General features: G+C 36.3%; 2 protein-coding genes across 20 annotated transcripts in view; one reads left to right on the top strand and one right to left on the bottom strand.

Annotated features, from left to right (window-relative positions):
• Positions 1 to 10,129, top strand: part of Rab3-GEF (Rab3 GDP-GTP exchange factor) — a 32,013-nt gene extending 21,884 nt beyond the window's left edge. For 7 of the 15 annotated variants that reach the window (XM_053743972.1, XM_053743973.1, XM_053743978.1 and 4 more), the window contains 13 exons: positions 264 to 601; positions 791 to 932; positions 1,307 to 1,434; positions 1,951 to 2,076; positions 2,724 to 2,765; positions 3,770 to 3,778; positions 5,611 to 5,683; positions 6,022 to 6,068; positions 6,938 to 7,183; positions 7,384 to 7,671; positions 7,787 to 7,918; positions 8,345 to 8,442; positions 8,767 to 10,129. In XM_053743972.1, coding sequence (XP_053599947.1) covers positions 264 to 601; positions 791 to 932; positions 1,307 to 1,434; positions 1,951 to 2,076; positions 2,724 to 2,765; positions 3,770 to 3,778; positions 5,611 to 5,683; positions 6,022 to 6,068; positions 6,938 to 7,183; positions 7,384 to 7,671; positions 7,787 to 7,918; positions 8,345 to 8,442; positions 8,767 to 8,971 — 1,874 coding nt within the window. In that variant the 3' untranslated portion in view covers positions 8,972 to 10,129. The other 8 variants (XM_064435907.1, XM_053743984.1, XM_053743977.1 and 5 more) reach the window with 4 other exon arrangements.
• Positions 10,130 to 10,170: 41 nt separating this feature from the next.
• Positions 10,171 to 22,782, bottom strand: ocm (over compensating males). Of its 5 annotated transcripts, none has more exons than XM_053743989.1 (6): positions 22,461 to 22,782; positions 21,486 to 21,579; positions 13,879 to 18,355; positions 13,577 to 13,697; positions 12,397 to 12,486; positions 10,171 to 11,942 (listed from the first exon to the last, which is right to left on the bottom strand). In XM_053743989.1, exons 3-6 carry the CDS (start codon positions 18,336 to 18,338, stop codon positions 11,916 to 11,918), a joined length of 4,698 nt encoding a protein of 1,565 aa, XP_053599964.1. In that variant the 5' UTR covers positions 18,339 to 18,355; positions 21,486 to 21,579; positions 22,461 to 22,782; the 3' UTR covers positions 10,171 to 11,915. The 5 variants fall into 5 exon arrangements, with proteins under 5 accessions (XP_053599964.1, XP_053599962.1, XP_064291978.1 ...); XM_053743987.1 differs by having other exon boundaries at positions 22,477 to 22,764; XM_064435908.1 differs by lacking the exon at positions 22,461 to 22,782 and adding an exon at positions 22,248 to 22,451.
• Positions 22,783 to 23,071: the final 289 nt, after the last annotated feature.

The following is a 23,071-nucleotide window of genomic DNA, read 5'->3' as shown; positions in this document are numbered from 1 at the left end:
AAATAAATGTACTAATGATTCAGATCGAGTTAGCCCAAAGTAAGTTCATGATTTTATGTAATGAGATACTAACTCAAAGACACTGTCTTTTATAACATCTTAATACATATAATATATAGATAAACTTCCATGATGCAAGTGAGTACGAATTAGTTATTTTGTGAAGTCAAAAGTACATACGTATTTAGTAACACAGTCCTGTATAAAAATGGAAATTAGCATGAGCCACGCTAGTATTAATATTATAATTTCAATGTTTGAAGGTAAAGAAAGGTCAAACCTTTGGGACCAAATGCAATTTTGGGAGGACGCTTTCCTCGACGCCGTGAGTCAAGAGCGGGATATGATAGGCATGGACCAGGGAGCGAACGAGATGATGGAGAGGTACAAGTGTCTCAGTGAGACGGAGAGAAAACGCCTCGAACATGAAGAGGACAGACTGCTGTCCACCGCTCTATACAACTTGACTGCGGCGATGGTTCTGTTCGGAGTTGAAGCGGATATCACACGGAACAAAGTGCGGAGGTTGCTCGCTAAGAGTCACATCGGGCTTGTGTACAGTCAGGAAGTCAATCACCTACTTGATGTCGTCCATACTTTGGTAAGCTTAATTTTACTCGTAAAGTCTATCTATAGTTCTTACATATCTATATTTTGCATTTATTTGTTAATTCTGTAGTAAGTGTTAAGTGTGTACGGTCAACGTCGGTTGTTTCGTTCCATTAGTAAGTTAAGTCATTCATGTATGAAATGTATTCAATTAGACATTGTATTCATCTTGTACCATCAGCATGGAAACGACATCGAGCTAAAGCCGCTGGGGTCCCGCTTGCTGCGGCGCGCGACGTTCACCGTGCACGAGGCTGACGCGGCCGGAGAACTGCGCTTCATGGAGGTTCGCGACGACGGCCTCATACTACGCTCCACGCAAGGTGACACACACACCATGTCAAGATGTACAAGATACTTAGTATATATTAAATTAACTGTACAGTTTCTCGCGGTGATGACACTTTTGAGATTTTTGGAAGAAGGAAGGGCAGGTCTTGCTCTGCAATGGAACACAACTAACTACTAGAAGAAAAAAATACTTACCCTTACTCCGTCATCGCTGCTAATTTACATTTATAACTATTACAGGAAATATTATACTACTACTAATAAAAACAAGGTTATTATACTATTATGCAGGTTTTTACACGATGTTTTTCGTCAACAATGTCGTCATCGTGAACAATGAAATGCACTTTATAAATAGTAATATTTGTAATACCAAAATATCAGAAACTCAAATGTATATTTTCAGGTACAATTGTGGAACGATGGTGGTACGAGCGCCTCGTCAACATGACTTACAGTCCGAAAATACGAGTTTTGTGTCTTTGGAGGAAAAATGGTGGCCAGACGCAGTTACATAAATATTATACTAAAAAGGTACTTAATATTTTTATTTTTTATTTTATAAACTTCTTTTATTTCTGTACCGTATATTCTATATACTACCTATCCTACATAGGTACATGCGATGGTTCCGAATGTCATTGATAACAAAATGAAAAGGTAGTAAGTTACTCATCAAACGGTTTGAGTTTTAATTAATTTTATTTTTTTTCTTAAATTAGCTTATTTTTCTTTATGTTTTTCTTAAATTAGCTTATTTTTCTTTATTATTTTTCCTAAATTAGCTTATTAAGGTTATAGTTTACTTGGAAACGTAGGCAGAGTCAGCCAAGTCATTGTCATATCTTCCATTTCGCTCAAACAAGAAAGATAAACTCTTATTAGAAATACACGATGAGGAAGCAGCAAAGCATGCCACGTAGGTATATTGATATCTCATGTGGCTACGCCTACTCCGCGTCTATAGTGTTCAATATCTTTGCTTGACTGCCTGTTGACATCCATTTATTTATCTCGAGAAAAGGATTAGATGACGTTGTATTGTTACAGTGTAAAGCCCTGTACTACTGCATTAAGGAGGCGATGGAGAAGAGTGGGCGACGGCAGGACGCGGCCGAGCTGGGGGGGGAGTTCCCGGTGCAAGACTGCGCCTCGGGGGAGGGCGGCCTCATACAGGTACAGGGGAAGGGGGGATGAACTCCTGCTGAGCTCTCCAAGCGATGTGATCTATTTAGACTTAGACATCGATATCATGTGAAAGTCTCACTACCCTATATGTTGTCATTGTGACATAAATTTATTAAACTACACACTATATGTTTCACCAACTCTGGGTTTACAAGGAATGAAGCGTATGTTATGCGTTGCAGGCATTAATATTTTTATACCGAAACAAGTCTGACAACATGTGAAATGACAAGGCTATAGAACGAAATAGATAAAAAATAAAATACTACTTCATTAACTAGATTCCACACAAAGAGACATCTTTAAAACCTGCTACGTGATTTTCTTTCGATTTTTCTTCTTAGTTTCATTCTGAAACACTTATTTATTGTTTGAAAAATATACACTGTCTACTTAATAAAAATTACAATTAACTTATAATTTTTCACATTCATTTGGGAACTACGAGTATATAGTATACATAATTGGTTGTGTCTAGGAATGTGGCGCTATAGATGTCACCACAGTTCCCAATAAATAAGACAAGTGGATAATGTAATTTATATAATTTAGATACTAATATTCAATAAATATATTTTTGGAAACAAAACTCGCAATTAAATTGATTTTTACTTATTACAAATATGACATTTTAGGTGTGCATGGAAGGCGTCGGTCTTCTGTTCCACCACAGCAAGGTATGTCGTATTGCTTGTGTCATTCGTATTTTTGTCGGCTTATTTTTGTACCAATGATGATATACCAAAACAAAACATGATAATTTGTTTATTTGTAACATACTAGTAGCTAGCTAATTGAGCTGAGGTTTTCGTGTCTTGAAGTTTGGAAGCTTGTCTAATCTATTCTTAAAACTTAATCAAAATGTTATAATGTTTTGGTGTAGTCATCAGTTGAAATGAATCAGGTAAGGTGTCTGTCAGTGTCCTCGCTTATTTGGAAAGTCTCGATATGATCCGGACGCGTAGAGTGCCGTACGCGAGTACGCCAGTCTACGAGCGCGTCCCCGGGCAATGCTTCATTGTCTCGATATTGTACGGTGCCGTCAGCGCATTGTTCACATTAACGAAGCTTCTTCATCCGACGAGACATATCTCACACGGGGCACTCCCTCAACTAGACCACGCGGCGAGTCTATCCGATGTCCCGTGATTACACTCTCATTATGATGGTCTAACCATTTATATATTATTATTATTATTAATAATATTCCATCCCGGATGCAAGGACCACTCAAACTTTCCTATTTCGATTTTACTTCAATATATTTACAGTTGTATCTTAATATTTGTTCAGTATTATATACGTATATCTCTATCAATTTTATTTCATTATCTATATTATATCGTTTTCGAGCGATTTTGCATTTTCTTATAATTTTTGTTATAAAATATAGCTTAATATGTCGATTAATATCTAGTATTTTGCCCTTCGATATCTTTCTATTACTAATTCGATGTAATAGCTTAGAATTTTTACATTTTAAGGTTGACCGTTGTCCATCTGATTTACGTATACCTAGTCCATACGATGTGCATGTGCTATTGTCTGCCACCGGCCGTTCGCCAGCGCTCCGCTAGGAACTTTTGAGATGGTCCTTGGCCCGCGCTCGGCCGCCCTCTACTAATCTCATCTTTTTGTCTGTTCTACTCTTTCCGGACACGCCGAACCCGCTGCGCTAAAGGATTTCGAGGTACACAGTGGTTCATTCACTAGTAATGGCGACCTTTACGACCTTTATGATCTCTGTCACGGCCACGTGGCGTTGGTAGAGATGATCGTTCGAGGTCGTAGGGCTTTACTTGTAGTTTTGAGGCTTACCGATTGTTTTTAGCCGTTGTTAGCGTTGTATTAGTTCTCCCGAGTGCGGCGAGCGCCGAAGCGCGCGGTCGTGCATGCATAGACGCCCTTTGTTTATTATCTGTTTATATTACGCACCCGACAGCTTGCATACGTTATCGTGGATCGTCCGGCGAGCGGTCTCGATATTTCGCTCTCTTGAGATTCAGTTTGTACGTCCCTATTGACAGAAACCCGACCGAGCGTCGTAACGGACGCGAGTACGAGGTCAGTCGTAGAGCATCGCCATCTCACAAGTTCTGGGGCCACCCTGCACCGCCCCGCTGTCGCTTCATACACCCGCACCCACTCCAACAAACAAAACCTTGCAACAATCCGCGAATTCTAACTAAAACTTGATTATTGTATGTTCGGTTCTAAATGCGCAAAGTGTTCATAGAACGCTGCGACCGTCTCGCATACATTTCAAACAGTTCCCAGGAACTAGCGCTAGTAAGTGTAGGTCCGTGTCACCCTAATTCACCCGCCTCGCCGCCCGCCTGAGTTCCTTTGCCCCGCTCGATAAGATTTTTTAATTCTCAAGTACAAAAATTCAATTTCTTTAATTAATCACTTGTATACTTGAATACTATCGAATTTATATTGAATTTTTGTATATTATGAATTCGTTACACCAAAAACTGTGACGTAATTGAACCAAAAAATGAACTATTAAGCCGAATTACCAACTTTGAATACCCGTAATTAAATTATCTTAATTATAGATGCTCATAGTTATTTGGTGCAGCGAAAATAAGATTACATCGCTGCTACTCTGCATGACCGCATGTTGCATGTACTTAGTTACCACAGAAATCGGAAAATTTTGCATAATAGGTGGGTACGATCTCGTAAGAATTTCGACATAAATACTCGTATGTATTCTACTCGTTTGGTTATTTATAGAAGGTTATAAACATTTCTATTTTTTATTATTCAGATGTTTGTGGTATTTAAGGAATGAATGAAATTATATTATTACGCTCGCGAAATGTGCCTGTAAGTATGTATGCCCGGATGTATAGACGACATATATACTTTCTCATACAACTGCAACTAATAAATCAACATGTTCAAAATATTCGGCATATTGCATTACGATTATTGTCGCAATTTTTCAACAATACAACGTCTACCCATAGTCGAAATTTAAATGGGTCAGAATAAAGATACACTCCATTTTTATTAAGAGTCCTAACATGTAAATAATCTTCACAATACCCACTTATTGTTGAATTTTATGGAAAACATATTAAGTATTAGTGCAAACCCATGCTAAAGTAAAACATTTATTAACCACCAAAGTAATTTCCTAAAAATTTAATATTACTGTAAATCATACAAAGACATGGTAAGATTGATTACATAATAAGACTTGTAAGAAGAAACGGAGTTTACCTATATGTTTCCTAACAAAAACGTTAATGAATGGAAGTAAGTATTTGATCTGTTTATGGGTCCTTGCAATAATCATGTGACATGGATATATATGATTTTCTGCATGAAGTTGCAATATACGTTGAAGTCTGTATAGATTGATGTGTTAACCTAGTTGAACGAACTTCTTTAGTTTCTCAATATAAATGTACGAAAAATAATTGTCGATAAAAATAAATAATTTTATTATTAAATATGTATAATAGAAACGGCTTTTATCATCACTTAGTTATGTTTTTCGCCTTTCAGTTCTTTGTGCGGCTCGATCATATTCGAAAATGCTTCACACAGAACAGCGGTATCTTCGTTTTAGAAGAATTTAGTAAGTTATATTTTATTCTCATTTGTAAGTTTTATTCAACTTAAGTTGTGTAATAAATTGTGCTGCACTGTATCGTTCCCATAGGAATTTCATAAGTCTCATGTTGTTTCTCATGAGTCCAGCCTATCTCATTGATGTTGCTATTTATCATACACAAAGTATTTTTATATCGGTCTGGGAGTTTCATAAATTAGCGATCAAATCAACAAACAACATCGATATAATACTCTATATAATACAACAGCAAACGATATAATACAACAGCAAACAAGTTAACAATATTTTGTGACACGACAATACAGTTGCCTCTACTATAATATATGTAAATCTTTTTACAGATCCAAAAACCAGACAAATAATTCAAAGGAAGTACAAATCTATAATGGCAAGTATAAGTTGGATTTAAATCTAAACTTGTATGTGTTTTTTTTACCTTTAATTTACACCTCTTCCCTTTATGTTATAGGCTGAGAAAGTAGTGCTTGATCTTCACCGTTTCTTCTCCATATGGCTTTCTCGGTACTTTGTCGAGAGCAATGGAATAGAGCAATATGCACCTTACGTTTCATGACCCCTACAGATGTATGTACCATTATTTTTTGTTTTTGTTTTGCATGGTTTTATCTACAGCTTCTAACGCAATCTCTCGCCTAGTCATACCAACCACTTTTACTTTTTTAATTCATAATTTTATTTTTAAATGTTTTATCTCATATTTTAGTCGTTGTTAATGTTTAAACTATTTTTAGCACTATAAGTACACCGACCAAACAACTAAGCGACCAAAACAAAAACGGTATACAATACATGCCTCTTTAGGCCTGTAATAAAACTGGCTCAGCTCAGTTTCGTATTTAAACCGAGTCAACCGGGCGAGTATTCACTCGCCCGGTTGACTCGAATGGTTGCAGCTGTCATGCCGCGTTGTTCAGTTTTCTGCTGCAAAAAGAAATCGGGTACATCAAAATTACAAAAAGACTTGAATAGAAAAAATGACAATGCCCAATCCCCCGGGTATTTTTTTACTTTATGTTAACTTAAGGACCATACGAAGCTTTCAGTTTATATTTCCGCTTTCAAAATAAATCACTTGTAGCTTTAAATTTCAATTATTGCTAAAATAGCCGGAATTCAGGTGAGTTTATTCTACAATTAATACAGCGTATCGGACATCATTATACTGTAAACGATCTCAGAAGAAAGAAATATATAAAATAGAATTCTTATGCAAACCAAACTATTTATCTATTGCAGGCGGATCAGATATGCTATGCAGTGTTGTGCGTGTTTTCCTACTTCGCGGCGGGACAGGAGCAGAAGAAGGCGATTCTGGAGCAGGCGGCGCGCGTGCCTCCCTCCCCACAGTGCCCCGCGCCGCCCCCCACGCCCGCGCTCCCCCATACGGCTACGTCTCGCTTCGACCCCACGCTTGCGCCTCCCGACACTTCTCGAAGACTTTCAGACAGCGATGCCGAGCCTAAACCCAAGACTAGCCCATTGGTAAGTCTTCTTTTAAAAGACATATGAGTAATTTTTTTATAAGTAGTAATAGTATCAAGTACTACCGATAGCTTGCAGTGTAATAATTGTACCCCAAAATATACGTATTATCATGCCTGTTTGTCATGGGGGTAAGCAGAGAAATCTGACATATATTACCTAAATGAAAATGTAAACTACATCTTAATTCTAAATTGTAGGCAGAGCGACGTTCGCCAGTGAGCCGTGCGGGGGAGGCGCGAGCCAGCTTCGCAGGGGGCGAGAACGCTACTTTGGGGGATGGTCAGAGAAGAATTCTCGTTGACAGCCACAGTAGGAGTGCGCCGGAAAGCAACAGAAACGTGACGGATAGTCGCAGAACTGTGAAGGATCAAAGTAGAACCGTGGTAGAAAGCGTGGCTGACCGGCAAAGACGGGTGGCCGACGGCGCCCCCCTCGAACGACACGGTAGTTTGTCCGCTAAGCCTGACGACGTTGGCGCACCGCAGGTTAGACAAAATTATGGACTATATTTTTTTAGTAAATATTTGTCAGCATCGTAGTTTACAGAATCAGTATGGAGTCTCAGTGAAGGTTAAACATATTTAACTTCACAATTCGCAGCAGCCGGCGGGCCTGTCGCGTTCGGGCAGCGCGCCCCCGCGGCGCCCCCCGCCCCCGTCGCCCGCGCGCGCGCCCCCGCTGTCGCGTGCGCAGTCGCAGGCCGCGCCGCCGCGCCCCGCTGACCCGCCCTGCGTAAGTTAACCTAAAGAAGTTTTATCCATTCAACAAATGCCCATTTGCGTCAAGAAAATTTTTAATAATTACTATATAAAGTAGTTACAATTATTGTAGTTGGATTAAATGTTAAACTACTTTTAGTTAAGTGCATTTAATCGTAGTTAGTAATCGAACTACACAATATTGGTTAACTACGCACAGCGTATTAACAATGACAAATGCTCATGTTTCGAAATTCATCGCGTCAAGCCCTAATATACTTATAGGTAAGTTTGTCGGTAGGGTTACGTTCCCCATCCTCGCACATAACTGTCCATCACAACCTCATACGGTATACGGTCCCTGTACCACAAGCAACTGAACTCCACCTTAGCGCTACAACTTATGTTGGGTTACAAATGAATATGGACTCATACACTGATATATGTGTTTACTGTTCAGATCCCGCCGCGTACGAGCGGCGGGCGGGGCCCGGGACCGCCGCCCGCGCTGCCGCCGCGCCAGATGTCCGCCGCCGCCGACCTCGCCACCGCGAACAGGTATTCACGTGTTTTTATTTAGACAATCTTTTTTTAGTTTATCTATTCCGATGTTTTTCTGTCTGTAATCAAATATTGCAACGAAAGTTGACTAATTTTCACGTCGCTTCAGTTTCCATGACAATGCATTATTATGATCCGTATGAACCCCTCAACGGTTTACTGCATGATTTTTGACGAACGTGATGGACTACTTTCCTCATGATATCGTTGAGTTAGTATCACATAACACAAGACTCGAACTTACTTTGGGACTAGCTCAATCTGTGTGATTTGTCCTAATATATTTACTTTTTTGTTATCTAGCGGTATCTTGTTTTGCAGAACAAATGCAGCGACGGCAGTGAGTGCTGCGAGCGCGCGGCGTGTGAGCGGCGCTGGGCTGGCGGCGGGTGGGGTAGCGGCGGTCGGGGGAGGGGTGGGGGCGCCCTTCGCCTCCACCAACCCGTTCACCTCCCCACGACACGCGGAGTTCGTCATACCACAGAGGAACAACTCGCGACGGTCGTCTACCACGGACCGAAACTGAATTCTGTTTTGTTAATGACCGACCACTGACATAAACAATTATATTTAGAATCTGATAATGAAACGATTTCACTAAAAATATCTACAATATCAAAGTAAACTATATTTGGTGGTTTGTTTATGTCTTTGATCGTCGCTAAAAACAGAAAGAAATCTAGATATCGCTTTAGTCCCTGTATTTTGTACTCCTTATAGGAAATTGTGATAAAATTATTTTTATGGCCGAAGTTAGAAACCAAATAAATTAATAAAGTTAAATGGCCCGCGCTGTACCTGCACCCTTAGGTTTGTTAGTGTTGGCGGAACAAACAACACAGAATACCTACTTACGACAATCGTTTAAACCAATTTGTATAGATGTTTTTATTCTGTGATCGTAATTGTAGCTGCCTATCCTGCTGTAAGTATTAAATTACCCTTTCACTGATTAAATGTATCAAAAAATGTTTATATCTTATATAAATAAAAATATCATGGGTTTATCAAATTCATGTATAGACATATTTTTTATTTTGTATACAGGCTATTTGCTAAATAATATCAAATAAGTCTGTCGATCTAAATATCGATGCTATTATAATTTAAACTTGTTTCAATGAAGATTCAATACAGAAACTACTTAACCTACGTAACATAACTACCTAACATACGAACTTATTTATCGAATTGCCATTGGAATAGATATGTTCTTCACAATAGTATATTTCTTGATTTTTCATAACAGAAAAAAAAAATTAAAGATAGTACACTATTTCTAAATAATAAAATTTGCTCTCTATATTTATATATAAAATCTTTATGAATTGTATGTATCCATAACACGTTCAAAGTAATATTTTTACGCCTTTGTGGTCACGACGAATATATTGTTTAATAACTTTTTGCTTTATAATTCAATTATTTATAGTTCCCTGCAATTGTGATACCTATAGAAGCAAATAATGTATAATAATTATATACCTATACAAATTTGCGATTTGATGTTATAGATTATTCATAAATGGTATAATTTCACAATAAATACTACTACTTTACTGTCTCTTAAAACGGCTAGAAGCTACAAACGCGTTCAAATTTCGTTCAATAAAGTGTCAGGGTGTAATGAATAGTTCTAAAGAGTTATTTTATGGCAACAATAAAAAATATAATCATAGTTACATTTATTGTTTGATTGTGATCTCCTTAGAAATAAAGACAAAATAAAGAATATTAACATTTATTGACATCAATTGAATACATTGCTCAGCAAAACACAGGAAGCACAAAGATACCCGACAAATAACGTGAGGTAGTGAATCGACAGAGACCACTCCCTGGAATAGACGGGGTGTACGTACCAATTGGACAAAATATATATTGTCCAACTGCTGGTCAAAGTTCTCCCCGATTGCTTTCCAACCTTCTCTATTCCCAACAACCTGCGCCCACGCGCATTTACGAATCCCAGCGGACTAGGACTAATCGACTCATGTGTGCATTTCTCAACATTTTAGGTACTTTTTTCTTGTTTTTGGCATACAAATATACTTAGGTATCTTTATAATGTAAACATTTCTTTAATACTGCAAGTATAAAAGAAGCGTGGTAAAAACCGTCGCTCTACTACCTAACCTAGACATACTTTACATTAAAAATAGGTAAATATATGAATATTAGATGCCCAGTGCTGGATTGTGTATACCTACAGGGTAGGGTTATTTGTTAAAACTGCATATATGTAACCGGGCCTCGGCTACGTATATGTCTGATTTATATTCCACATTCAACTTTGCATCTTTATCGGAATTTTTCATTTCGATCTTATGCCTATTAAGTTAATGTATCTATTTCATTTTTAATTAAATTATATATTTCGATAATAGATAATCGGACAATAATTTTTGATAATAAAATATGCCTTTTTCAAATTTTAAATTGACGATACACTTTTAACATTATTCGGAAAATTTCACAATTTTTTTATCTATTGCGATGAAATAGAAATTCTACAACGGTAAGTACCTACGTACAGTTTAACAACATGTCTGATGTTTTTGCAGATTTTTCAGTGATTATAATTGATTTAAATATGAAAGGAGTTAAGGACTAGCGTCTCGCCCCGGCTTTGCTCGGGTAAACCATAATAAAAAGTAGCCTATGTCACTCTTAAAGATTTCGCCTATCTCTGTGCCAATTTCATCAGAATTGACCCAGTAGTTTTTGAGTTTATTCATTACCAACAAATATACAAATCTTTCCTAACATGTGTACATTTTTTCGTTAGACGCCCGATTTCTATACCGAAAAGCAGCGTGAAGTTTGCGTGAAGAAGCTGGGGCACAGGCCTTCCTCATGGATTATTATTATTATTACATACCTAATTCATATTATTTACTTAAGTATACCAGAATTTAATTTTTTTTAATGTAAGATTATTTGTAGGTACTAAAAATATACAGGTGATTTTGGGTGCGGAGAGAGGTTAGTCATATACCTCACTACGTATCACCAAGGGGGTTGTTAAAAACGGTAAAAATACATCACGTGATCAATGGACGGCCCCTAACCCACACAATGTTCTGACGCAAGTCATCCTCCCATAAGTTATAACAATAGTGTTCATCCAATGGTTTAAATGACACTTTAAAACAGGCTCAGGTACTCAGAAATATGTCTATACAGCTCAATTATGAAACTAATGCTGGTTTGCTTAGATAGAAAATAGTATCACAGATTTTCCTATTTTACGTAAAAAGTTTCAATGTAACGAAATAAAATCATTATTCACAGAGACAACTTGACAGCACTGCACACAACAATTTAAAACAACACTTATACCAAATCAGTCTTGTAACAGTTTCTATATACATAATGCGAAAACGACCACGGGCATGTAGATCAGCAACGATAAGTAAATGAGATCGTCAAGTTTCCAATATCCAGTGTCACAGTGTCACACATCAGATTCACTCCGCTTCAATCTCGGTATCCACCTATAATACATAATGGGGAAATTTTTGAAAAACATTTTAAAAAGCTTGAATTCAAACCGTATGTAATAAAAACAAAGCGATAACTTGGAATTTTTAGATCTTGTTCATAGTCTGAAAAGGACCTTTTTTAATTCTTTCTGATTTCTCAGTAAATAGCCACAAAAAAACCTGTATACAAATTTTATTATGTTTTCGGAATTTAATCTGTTTATCTTCCGGAACAGTATCCTAACTAATATTATAAATGCGAAGTAAGTTTGTTTGTTACCTCTTCACTTTCTATCTACTCAACCAATCTTCTTGAAGTTTTGCATACTTATAATTTGAAGTATGGAGAAGGACATAGGGTAGGCTTTCATCACGCATAAATAACGGTTCCCGTGGGACCATGCGGGCGAAGCCGCGTGCAAAAGCTAGTTTATTGTATAAGAAATTGTAATACTCTTTTACTAACACTTGCAGTCTCCGAAGATGTTGATTTAGTTGAAGTCTTCTTAATCATCATTAAGTCTCGTTTCAGTATAGGACCGTATTTCGTGAGAACCTGCAATCAATCAATGAAAATTAATGTAATAACAATTTTATGTATGTACAATATTATATATTGTTATTATTGTAAAAAAAAATTACTAAAACTAAAACAAAAACATAAAATCAAAATATATGAAAACTAGCTGCGCCACATGGTAATTTCGGAATAAAATTACCCTATGTTGTTCCAGGTTATTGTCTACCCGAGTACCAAATTTCATAACAATCGGTCCAGTATATAATGCGTGAAGAGGTAACAAACAAACTTACTTTCGTATTTATAATATTAGTAGGAATAGGGATAGAACTGACCAGTTCCCCCTAACAGCATTCGTTCACGAGTTGACGCATGGACAAGCCATATCGAAACTATAATAAAGAGAAGCTCACGACACGACCCGGAATGACCGAAGCCACCACTAGTTTGACCACAATTTGAGTGCGCCACATACTCGATCCCCATGACTTTATCTCGTTCCGAGTAATAGAAGAGATAATATCGTGTATAATATGCATTATTCATTAAAACTTCTTAAACATATGTTAATTTTTTTTTTCATTCTTCTTAGCGTGTCGACTCGGCTAAATTTGTATGGACCAATACGACGCTACTGACGCGGCATTATAAGTGGCGTCATATAAGCCCTTCCGTGTGCAGATGGTAGGGCACCACAGTAGGGCACGCAGGGCATGACGGTGACAGTATTTTTTTTCCTTGGAAAATTAATAGATTGTAGGAATCTTATTGAATAATTCTACTTAGTTCGGTACGAAGATGAGTAAGACATTGTTTATCCCTGTCGTCTCGTTTGTCTCGTCCTAACCCGTTCGTCTTGGCTATATGAGTTACATGAGCCATAACAACATACACTATCATTTTTCCATAAAATAACAATTGTCCATTCTCTTATTAGCTGCGGCCCGGGCTTTGCTCCCGTAAGAATTTCGGGAGAAAACCCTGTGTTATTCCAGGATATATTCTACCTTTACGGTAATACCTAACTACGATTAGGTATCGTATAACTAATTTCATGTACTTACCTAAGTTCGATTTTATCACAAAGTTCGCCACTTATGTACACAGGGAATAAAAAAATACTTACGAGGTGAGCGCCTAGATCGCTCGTTCGTAGTTTTTTTGGTGCCTTCAGTTTGCTTTTTTGTGTGACTATATTCCATTCAATTTCCATTTTAGTAGGCATAAGAATCTTACGAGATAAAATACTGAAACAAAAGGTGCTGTTTTTAGTTATTATTGTATATGAAGGGGTAAATAGAAACCAACGAAATATCTCTTTATATTAAAATTAGGAGTAACGTTTCTTGTCGATACCTACATGGATACCATCTATAATATAAAAGGAACACATCTCATATCCAATCCAACATTCCAAAGAATACTCACCTGATTATTTTTTTTAAAGCCAGGCCTTCCGGGTAATATGGCGAAAAATTAAATCCTGGAAACTGAAAACTCAACAATTTGTTCTTATTATTACGTAATCCCGATATCCAGCCAAAATTTTTTATATTCTTGCATTCAATCCAAACTGAAGTAACATCTTCTTTGGATGATTCATTATCAGCACATTCTTCATCGTCGTCTGATATAACAAACACATGATGGTTAATATCATGACCAGTTGATAATGGATTATCGATGAAATGTTCAATGTCCCTTTCTACATCTGAGTCTATATTCGTTAAATTTTCTACATATTCTTCTTCGTTTGGTGATTCATTTGGCTTTATAGTAGTATTCATTATTCTCTTATTGATTTCTTCAGGTTTTAGTATGGCAAACACGCTTCCTTCAGGTTTTGAATCTGCTTTTGTTCTAACTGTTGCATTTACGTCATCTTTACAATCTGAATCAAATTGAGATTGTATTGATTCTTGTTGATCCGAAGCAGGCGGTGGTCCATCTATTTCGTTTGAATTCTCATTTAATTTCAATAGGAAGTCAGATAATGAAAATGGGTTTGATATCTCTGGTTTTAGTATCGTAAACATGTTCCCAGGTGCACAGTGATCTTTTGTTTTGACTTTCATATTGTCATCCTCTTGTGTATCAGTAATAGGCCGTTCTGTGTTTTCTCTCGTTTGCGCTATTAAATTCGATAGCATATCAGTTACAGATACTGTTCGCTGTTTTGTATTACCTGTGGGCTGTATACTTTTTTGATTTTTCTGTAGATGAATCGGTAATCGTATCAAGCTGTTAGTTGATATGGGGTAAAAACTACTTTTAGATATTTTAATAGGTTTCACTAACTTTGGTTTCTCTTTACTTGAAGATTGATTATCGCTTTCGTTTGATTCTTCTTCTTCAATACACGAAAAACTATCTTTTTTCTCATTTGGTTTACTTTTCAAAGCAAGAATTTCGTTGGGCTTTATTTCTTTGGTGAGCATAAAGGACATTGGATTATCAATAACGCTCATATTATCAATTTTATTTGTCGTTATCCAATAACCTCTAGTTCGTTTTCTCGTGTATGTCATTGACCTGATAGTTTCTATACCTAAGGATTCATGACATTCATATGGTCCTATGAAAACGCAATCCTCGTTGGCATTCGGTATGGCATAAACGCCAAATTGTGAGTTTGTGCTGTTCTCTGCGCATTTCTGAGAGGAAAGTCTTACTGTTTTTTTAGAGCATCTTGCGATATTTATTGCTTTAATAATACTAACATATTTTACGAAAAAGCCCCTGTTGTAAAACTGTATTTCACTAAAATCATTTTCTATTGTCATAACGAACCACTTTGAAGATTCTGTAGTTGATTGATTTTCACCTAAAATATTTGTTTCCATTTCTGATTTCTTAGTGTCATTGGTATCTTCGTCAGATGAAATGGGTGGATCGGATTCACTATGTGAATTTTCATTATAAGTGTATTCCATTGACTTGTCGTTAGTTAGACATATAGATTCATCACATGTTAAAGTATTCTTGTTTGTAGGGTCATCTACTTTGGTGACAGAACCAATCAATTCCCAACAATAAGCGTGACCACATAAAATGCAAAAACTATCTTTTAGATCAGTAGCATTTGTGATCAATTTTTTCACAGTTACAGGGTAAATATACAAATCAGCGAATCTAATATCATCAATATTAATACAATCTTGCAAAAATGGATGGTCCCTGTTTACCGCCATAAACATTCGAAATGGTTTTTGTTTAGTAACTAAAAAGAGATTCTTTCTTTCCTTATACCGCTCCAAAATAAAATTCCAAGGTAAAAGTGTCATTTTTTTTGGCTGCGGAGCTTGTAAAGTTAATTTCGTTTGACCAAGGTCGCACCGCTTTTTGTATTGTTTATAACTGTGCTCAAGCCATGCAACCAATTTACTTTTGCTCGACTCATCTATGTCATTCGTCGTCAATCCGTCTGACAAAATGTTTTCCCGAATATTATCGACATTTATTTCAGGAGTGTCTTTTGTAGTTGTTTCTTCCATATTACGAGAGACCGTCGATGGAACTGTTTTTTTCATTACTTTGTGTGCAATAATGACGTCTTCGTCAAGTTTATGGTTTCCGTGATTCTCGTTGCTATAGTTATCTTTTCTTGATGCTATGTCCATTCTTTCTGGTCTGGCAACAATATTTTTAGAGCTTACTTGATCGATGTTTACTAAGCTTTTCAATCGTTTATGTAAACTTTGGTCATCTTTTTCCATTGCCTTTATTTTAAAATTCATTTGTCGGTAATATCTGCTAGTATACTTTCTGCCAGCATATGCCTGTAATCTTGCACAAGTACTTCTATAGTGATGCATTGGATCTTCTAAATCAATGGGTATGGAATACGATTCTGACAATAAGTTATCCGACTGTCGCTTTTCATATTTTTCTGATTTATTATTAGATTTTTCTTGTCGTTGGAAAGTCCGCGTATAGGATTTTACATTGGATTCTAATTCAATTATTTTCTCACATTCACTATCTAACTTGGTTACTAGTGTATCATACTTTCGCTTTTCATTTTTTTCAGGTTTATGAAGATGTTTTTCGCGTTGTGGGCGAGTCTGCATATAGGACATATTACACTTCACAGATGACGCTGAATTAATAATTTTTTCGCATTCAGTCACAGTGCTCACAGGTGCCTCGAAATGTTTAACTTCCGTTTCTCCAATATTATGAACAAAACGACCTTTACAAAAACATTTATATAAATTGTGCACCATACACCATGGTTCAATATTGTCACAGTTGATTTTTGTGAGAACTACGATTAAATCGCGGTCAACATTTTTATTATTTTTTAAAGGCATAGTTTTATAAAATTCTGAGTATTTAGTTGAAGTTTTCCAACTTCTTTTGCGCGATTTCAATATAATACTCTTGTCTCCAGAGAGAACCACAGTTTGATGAAATTTTTGCTCTTCTTTGGAAAGCTTTGAATTCATTTCTTTATCTAATTTTAACAAACCCGGTATCAAATCCGAGGAAACACTATCATAATTATCTATGTCTTTGTAACTTGAAAAGTCACATTTGCATTGAAACATACAATCTAAACGCCCACAATGTTCTTTTACAATGACAGCACAGTTTAAGGAATCACAGATGCAACCTAATGCGCAATAGGCGTATGAACAATTTTTCATTTTGTTTTCCGTATTATCTGTATTTTCAGGTAATCTTATGACAGTCACATCCAGTCGATCTAGTTCACCAAATTTCTTTTTGTTCTTGTCTTTAGCATTGCTATTGTTACTGTTTATATTGAGACCAGTTTCGTCATTCATGTTTCTACAATCATCTTCTCCATTAAACATTCTGTCTTGATTTAAACTGATTTCAACCGAATCAATAATTTGGCGTACTACTTTCCCGACTTCTTCTAAAACATTATTTTCTATATATACCGGACAGGTTTTAATGCTATCATTTGTCTTTTCAATAAATGTCTCAATATCACGTCGCATAAGCATCTTTTTTTGGTCGTATTTATAATTAAGGTCGAATGTGGTACATGTATTAGGTTCGAATTGAATAACATTTGATTGATTTAATGTGCCCACTGTAGATACTGCGAATTCAGCCCATTTATTCGATATCATTCCGTCAACGTCACGTAAACTGTGAAGAAAATTCCTTATTGTAAGTTCCATGGGAGACCCGTAAACAGGCATCACATCCAAACCAGGTTTTGGCAAATTAACTAGATTTAAATTTCCAACGTGATGTTTTTGATATGAGTCATCAATATACTTCTTCTGTCTTAAGGGGCCAGGTTTAATTTTAAGAGAAAGTGAATGTTGTAAAAGACTCTTCTTTTTATGTACAATAGCTTTTCTTGAGTTTTTTTTATTTTTCATTTGTTCTTTGTTAATATGCCTTATAAATTTAAATATAAATTTATTGGATCCACCTCTGCTTCCACATACTCTGATATTATTACCGTTCCAAAGAACATACTGTGTAAAATGAATGTGATTTTCCGGATTAATATTAGTTAGCATTTGCCAAGAAGTTCTTAAAATGGGATTATCCGACTTAAGGATATTTATAGCAAACTGTTTGGTGTCCTCATCTTTGGAACATCCATTCCTTATTCTTTTCAACAATGCATTTTGTTGTTTTTCTAAGGTTTGAGGTAAGTATTCATCTATATCTTTTTCAAATAAATTTCTTATGTACTTCACAGTCTTTACTTTTAATTTGCTTTTCTTCTTATACTCATAATATTTGTCACTTTTAGATTGGAATGCACAAGATTTTGGAACTTCATTCAACTTCACAGGTTTTGCTGGTTCGATATTCAAAAGTTCATAAAGATTATTTCTTTCACCACAAATTCCTCTAGTTATTTGCGAGGAAAATACCTTGACATCTTGTTCCATTGTGGTGATTGTAGAATCTGAAGTCAGAAAAAGAATTATATAAGTAGGTACCTAATACATAAACAACATTCAAAAAACATTTTGGTTTAATTGAAATCGACAACGGAGAAAACGAAAGTATGAAAAAAAGACCTGAGAGAAAATAAAAAAAAATCGCAATATTAGGTATACTTAAGTTACTCTATGCTTAGTGTTTTGAGTCAGTGGCTAAGTGGGTAAAGGTGCGGGCAACAACTAGTCCATAATATTTTTAAGACTTATCAGATGAGTGGCGTTACCCCAGCTAAATGTTTCGCAGTTAAAAGATACTACATCAGATATTTAGTGTGTTGAAAGAAACAAAACTTAAGTGTGTGAATGCCAAATATTTGTTTCAACTTTACTTCTAAAGTTATTCAGTAGGTAATATTAACTTTTAGACTCTAGATTTGAAATAAGGTTAACGTTAGGTAAGTACTGAATAAAATATTTTCAGTAACATTAACCCAGCAATATGATGAAATGAAATTTGATGGTTACCAAACTGATTAGAAGTTTTTACAACGACATCTCAATAAGTCTAGGTAGACAAATAGACTTAATCTCGATTGGACTAGATCCCTTTGAGACTATATCTCAATTTAATTATAATCGCAAATGGACTAAATCGAAATTGGACCAGGTTTCAGTTGGTTTACTCTCATCTTCATCATCATCACAGCTGCGGTGCCCGAAAATCGGTGTCCACGTAAGAACCTTAAATTTTTGAAGATTTTGCTCTGATTTTATGACCAGCCGCCTGACTGACGTCAAACGTCTTTGAAAATGCGGTGGTTGCGGCTCTGTGTCCCTTAGTCGCCTCGTTCGACATCCACGGGAGAATATGGAGAAGACCTATACTAGTGCGAAAGCACACGTCACTTTGGCATTTAAATGTCGCATGAAAGAGAAATATACAGGTACTATAACGATAAGTACGAGTATACCAAGCCAAACGTCGTCAAATCTTCAATTAGATTTAGTCAATTCGCGATTATGGTTAAACTGAGTAGTCTTACCCAGCCAAATATATATAGGGTAGCAAGTTTTGTGGCATAGTAAATGTGTATGAATAGCAAAGTGTGTGCCATAGTTTCGCAGGTAATCATATAACAGTAATTGGTCATTGTACATCAACCGGCAACTTCAACAGACGATTACGTAAATCAAATTTGAAGGCTATATTTGGGGGATAATTAATAAGAATTTACCAGAGGTAGATACTTATTAATTCTCATTTATTTAGAAGTGCAAGAGACAGTGTAATTACAAGGTCTGCAAGACGCGTGTCACAATTTTGGCGTTGCAGGCGTCCATAAGGTGCGATAACCACTTTCGATCAGGTGAGCCACATGCCTGTTTGGTAGTATAAAAAAATAGTTTTAGGGTTCACAAAGTATATAGTGTTATATTTATGTTTCCGGTTCTTTACATAAGAATATAAGAGCTTGCGTCGATGACTTTTTTCGGAATCTGAATATATACTTGATGCAAAAATCCCTGAAACAGCTGGACCAACGTTTTGGAAAAAATACAGGTGGAATAGTACAATCAACAGCACATCAAGTTACCCTGTTTTTTTTTCGTGTAGAAAGACCTCGTCCATATAGCCACGGGAAGCTGGACGGGTATGTGGGACTCGAATCCACTAAAACCACACGGTGCCAATGCCAATCGCATTTGTGCTGGGACCATGGGCTACTCTCGCTCCACAGCGCCGGCGCGGCGGCCGCTGCCAGGGCGGCCTCTGGCTCGGCTGCTCTCCTCGGAGCAGCGGGACAACTCGTCTTGGGTAAAGGCACGCTTGACACGCGCCTTTCAACCCGGGGGCCATTTCGCCATGCAGCAAAATACCCGTTTCTGCCACCCGACCGGCCCTTATTGTGGGAGCAGCAGGTGCAGGGCGTACGCCCGCCTCCTGCGCTCTGTGCGCCGGCGGCGTATGGAAGGTCGGTTGTGTCCTCCCTCTCCCTTTCCGCCGCCTCTTTGCGGACTATGACGCTCTCCGCAAAGGCCTGCACCGCTGTCTACGACGTTTCACTGTCGACCATCTGTCTATATCAAGGTCCGCTTGAACCTTAGAGGTTCAAGCAGGGTAACGTCAAGTTACCCTGCTTAAGCCTCTATGGCGCGGTAATACAGGCGAGTTTGCAATGAATTTGTATAGGTTGATGTGCTGTTGACTGTACCATATCTAGGTATATATTATTATATTCATAAGTTGCGGTTTATGCTTGGCAAGCTTTTGATTTGTGACGGGAACGGCTTTACCATATTTTCTCTAAACGCTATTACTTCAAAACTGTTTACCTTAGCTACCGTATTGGCGGTAAAACAGCTCGTTTCAAAATAGTGCTCGTCGGCAAAGTAATTAAAAAATGTAAATTATTGTCACCTATATGTTGCCTATAAAACACACGTGCAAGCGATGTAGTGACTCAGTCTTCGTCTGACAACGTGCGGTGCAGTAGTGTTCATTTGTATACATGACCTTGTATAATAATGTTTATAGGTAACATATTTGCTCGTAAAGGGTCACTTATTTCACCTATTTCAATATCGTATTGTATCGCATTACGCACTTGAGCTTTTTTTTAATGTAAAGTAAAACATTTGGTAAAACACTTTTTATCAAGATGTTCCGTCCGTCTAAAAACGAACAATACTTTTTTAAATCTTAGCAGAGTTTTTATGTCAGAAAAGTGGTCAACATTTTATGAACAACATTAACTTTAGGAGATAAAATAAATTTATAACTGCTTTAACAAGTAATTACAGATTTATTTGTTTTCCGAGTTTTATTTAGTTCCTCGCTAATATAACTATTATAAAACCTCGTATGACATATTTACCTGCGCTTTGAAAATTACAGGCTCTGCTTTCTTGAAATATCGCCTCTGCTGTAATTTTCAACTTACCGCACTTATATCATAATGTTCTAATTTGCACACTTGACAGTTATAATAAGATAAGTATCATCTGTTGACAATATTTCTATTCCAAAGAGGAATTAAATACAATATATAGACTAAATGAATGTACTTCCGTAGGTACTCAAATACTTAAGTACGTACCTACTTACATAGGTACTTACTCAATAAAATATAGGTAGTTCCTTTTTATACTTACCGATAACGAAATCTAAGGATGTCGGTTTTCACGTAAATAGGTATTTCGCATTTAAGCATGCCAATGAATTAACAAGGCATCCACTGTTGCTCCACTGAAACCGTAAAAAGCAAAAAATATGAAGATACATTTTCTCATTCTAACCTAACACCAATGGTATTGCAAAATGGCGGCTCAATATGTTCGTAGTAAAATAAGCACGAAATCCACGATCATCAGGTAGACATTCGAATTTAATGCGTTATGTAAAATCAAATGCACTATGAAATTAACTCCATAGTAATAAATAACCTTTATTTTTTACAATGCCTCAGTTTAGCAATATTTTGTACTTTGGTCTAGATTCTTCCTTCACAAACAACCGATATCGGTGAATGACCGCATTTGACAGCTGGCTGGCTGACTGCAAGGCAATATGGTATGGCAATCAATCGTTCTTATACCGTTACTGTTCGTTAAAAAAGCAAAAATCAATCAATATCTTTAAAAATAATTTCACTTCACTCACACAAACTTTTAACTCACTCATGCACTCAACAAGGTATTTAAAGAGAAGATAGGTATCGTATAGTGGAGGTTTTAAAGACGTTCAACAACTATATAATAGAGATAACGCTTCTGAATGTTACTTACCTTCATTTAAATTATTTTAATAATGAATTAAATAGGTATTTCATTGTATAGGTATCTAGTTAACAAACTACGGTGTTTAATAGGTACACACAATATAAATAATTGATACCTGTTCAGTTATTTACATACCTATATCAGAGTATATAATCACTACGTTATAAGATAAATTGCCTTGCCGCGAGTTTTGATTTTCGTTCTTATTTTTAGGTTATGAGATTGAAAATGGCGGTGTTGTAGTTACATTTCAATCTTGGTATCATCAAACTGTACGAATTATCAAAACTAAATGTCAAACACATTTTTCATACTTACTTACGAAAAAATAAAATCTATATGATTTACCTTATTTCCAACGTACCTATGTTTCGCACAATCAAAATCGTGAGTTAAGTTTGGTTTGAAGCGAATGACATGGTGAGGTGAATGAAATCAAGATGGCCGGCACCACCGCCGCCGCTTTACACGTGAACAAATCACACTGTATCAGAGCCAACTCAAAACAAATCGGCAATCATCAAATATATGGAAAACAGAAAATAATTAAGTTATTTATATGTCACTTCTAATTAAAGTAAAGTATTCGTAAACAATGCTATTTTAACCACAAGAAAGCCAAAATATATATTTTTGCTTTTTTACGTTATCATGAAACCCACCATAAACTACCATTTAGTAGTATTTTGGTAGGTATTTTGTACCTTATTTATTTGATTAGGACCAATTTTAACAAAACGTAGGCAATGGCCGAAACCAAACAAAGTATATAATTTGTATAGTATAATATTGTTTTTCATTCACTATTTCATAGTAAAATTATTATTTTATTAAGCAGATAAGTACCTACCTACCAGATCTTTTAGTGGGATATGGCCTCAAGATATATTTAGAACTCATTTAAAAATATATTCATTTGCTAAGGAATTTGGGAAATAAAATTGTAGATATCTAAGTAT

The sequence above is a fragment of the Plodia interpunctella genome, chromosome 4 (assembly GCF_027563975.2).
Source record: "Plodia interpunctella isolate USDA-ARS_2022_Savannah chromosome 4, ilPloInte3.2, whole genome shotgun sequence".
Lineage (NCBI taxonomy): Eukaryota > Metazoa > Arthropoda > Insecta > Lepidoptera > Pyralidae > Plodia > Plodia interpunctella.
This window is presented reverse-complemented; position numbering and strand designations above follow the sequence as displayed.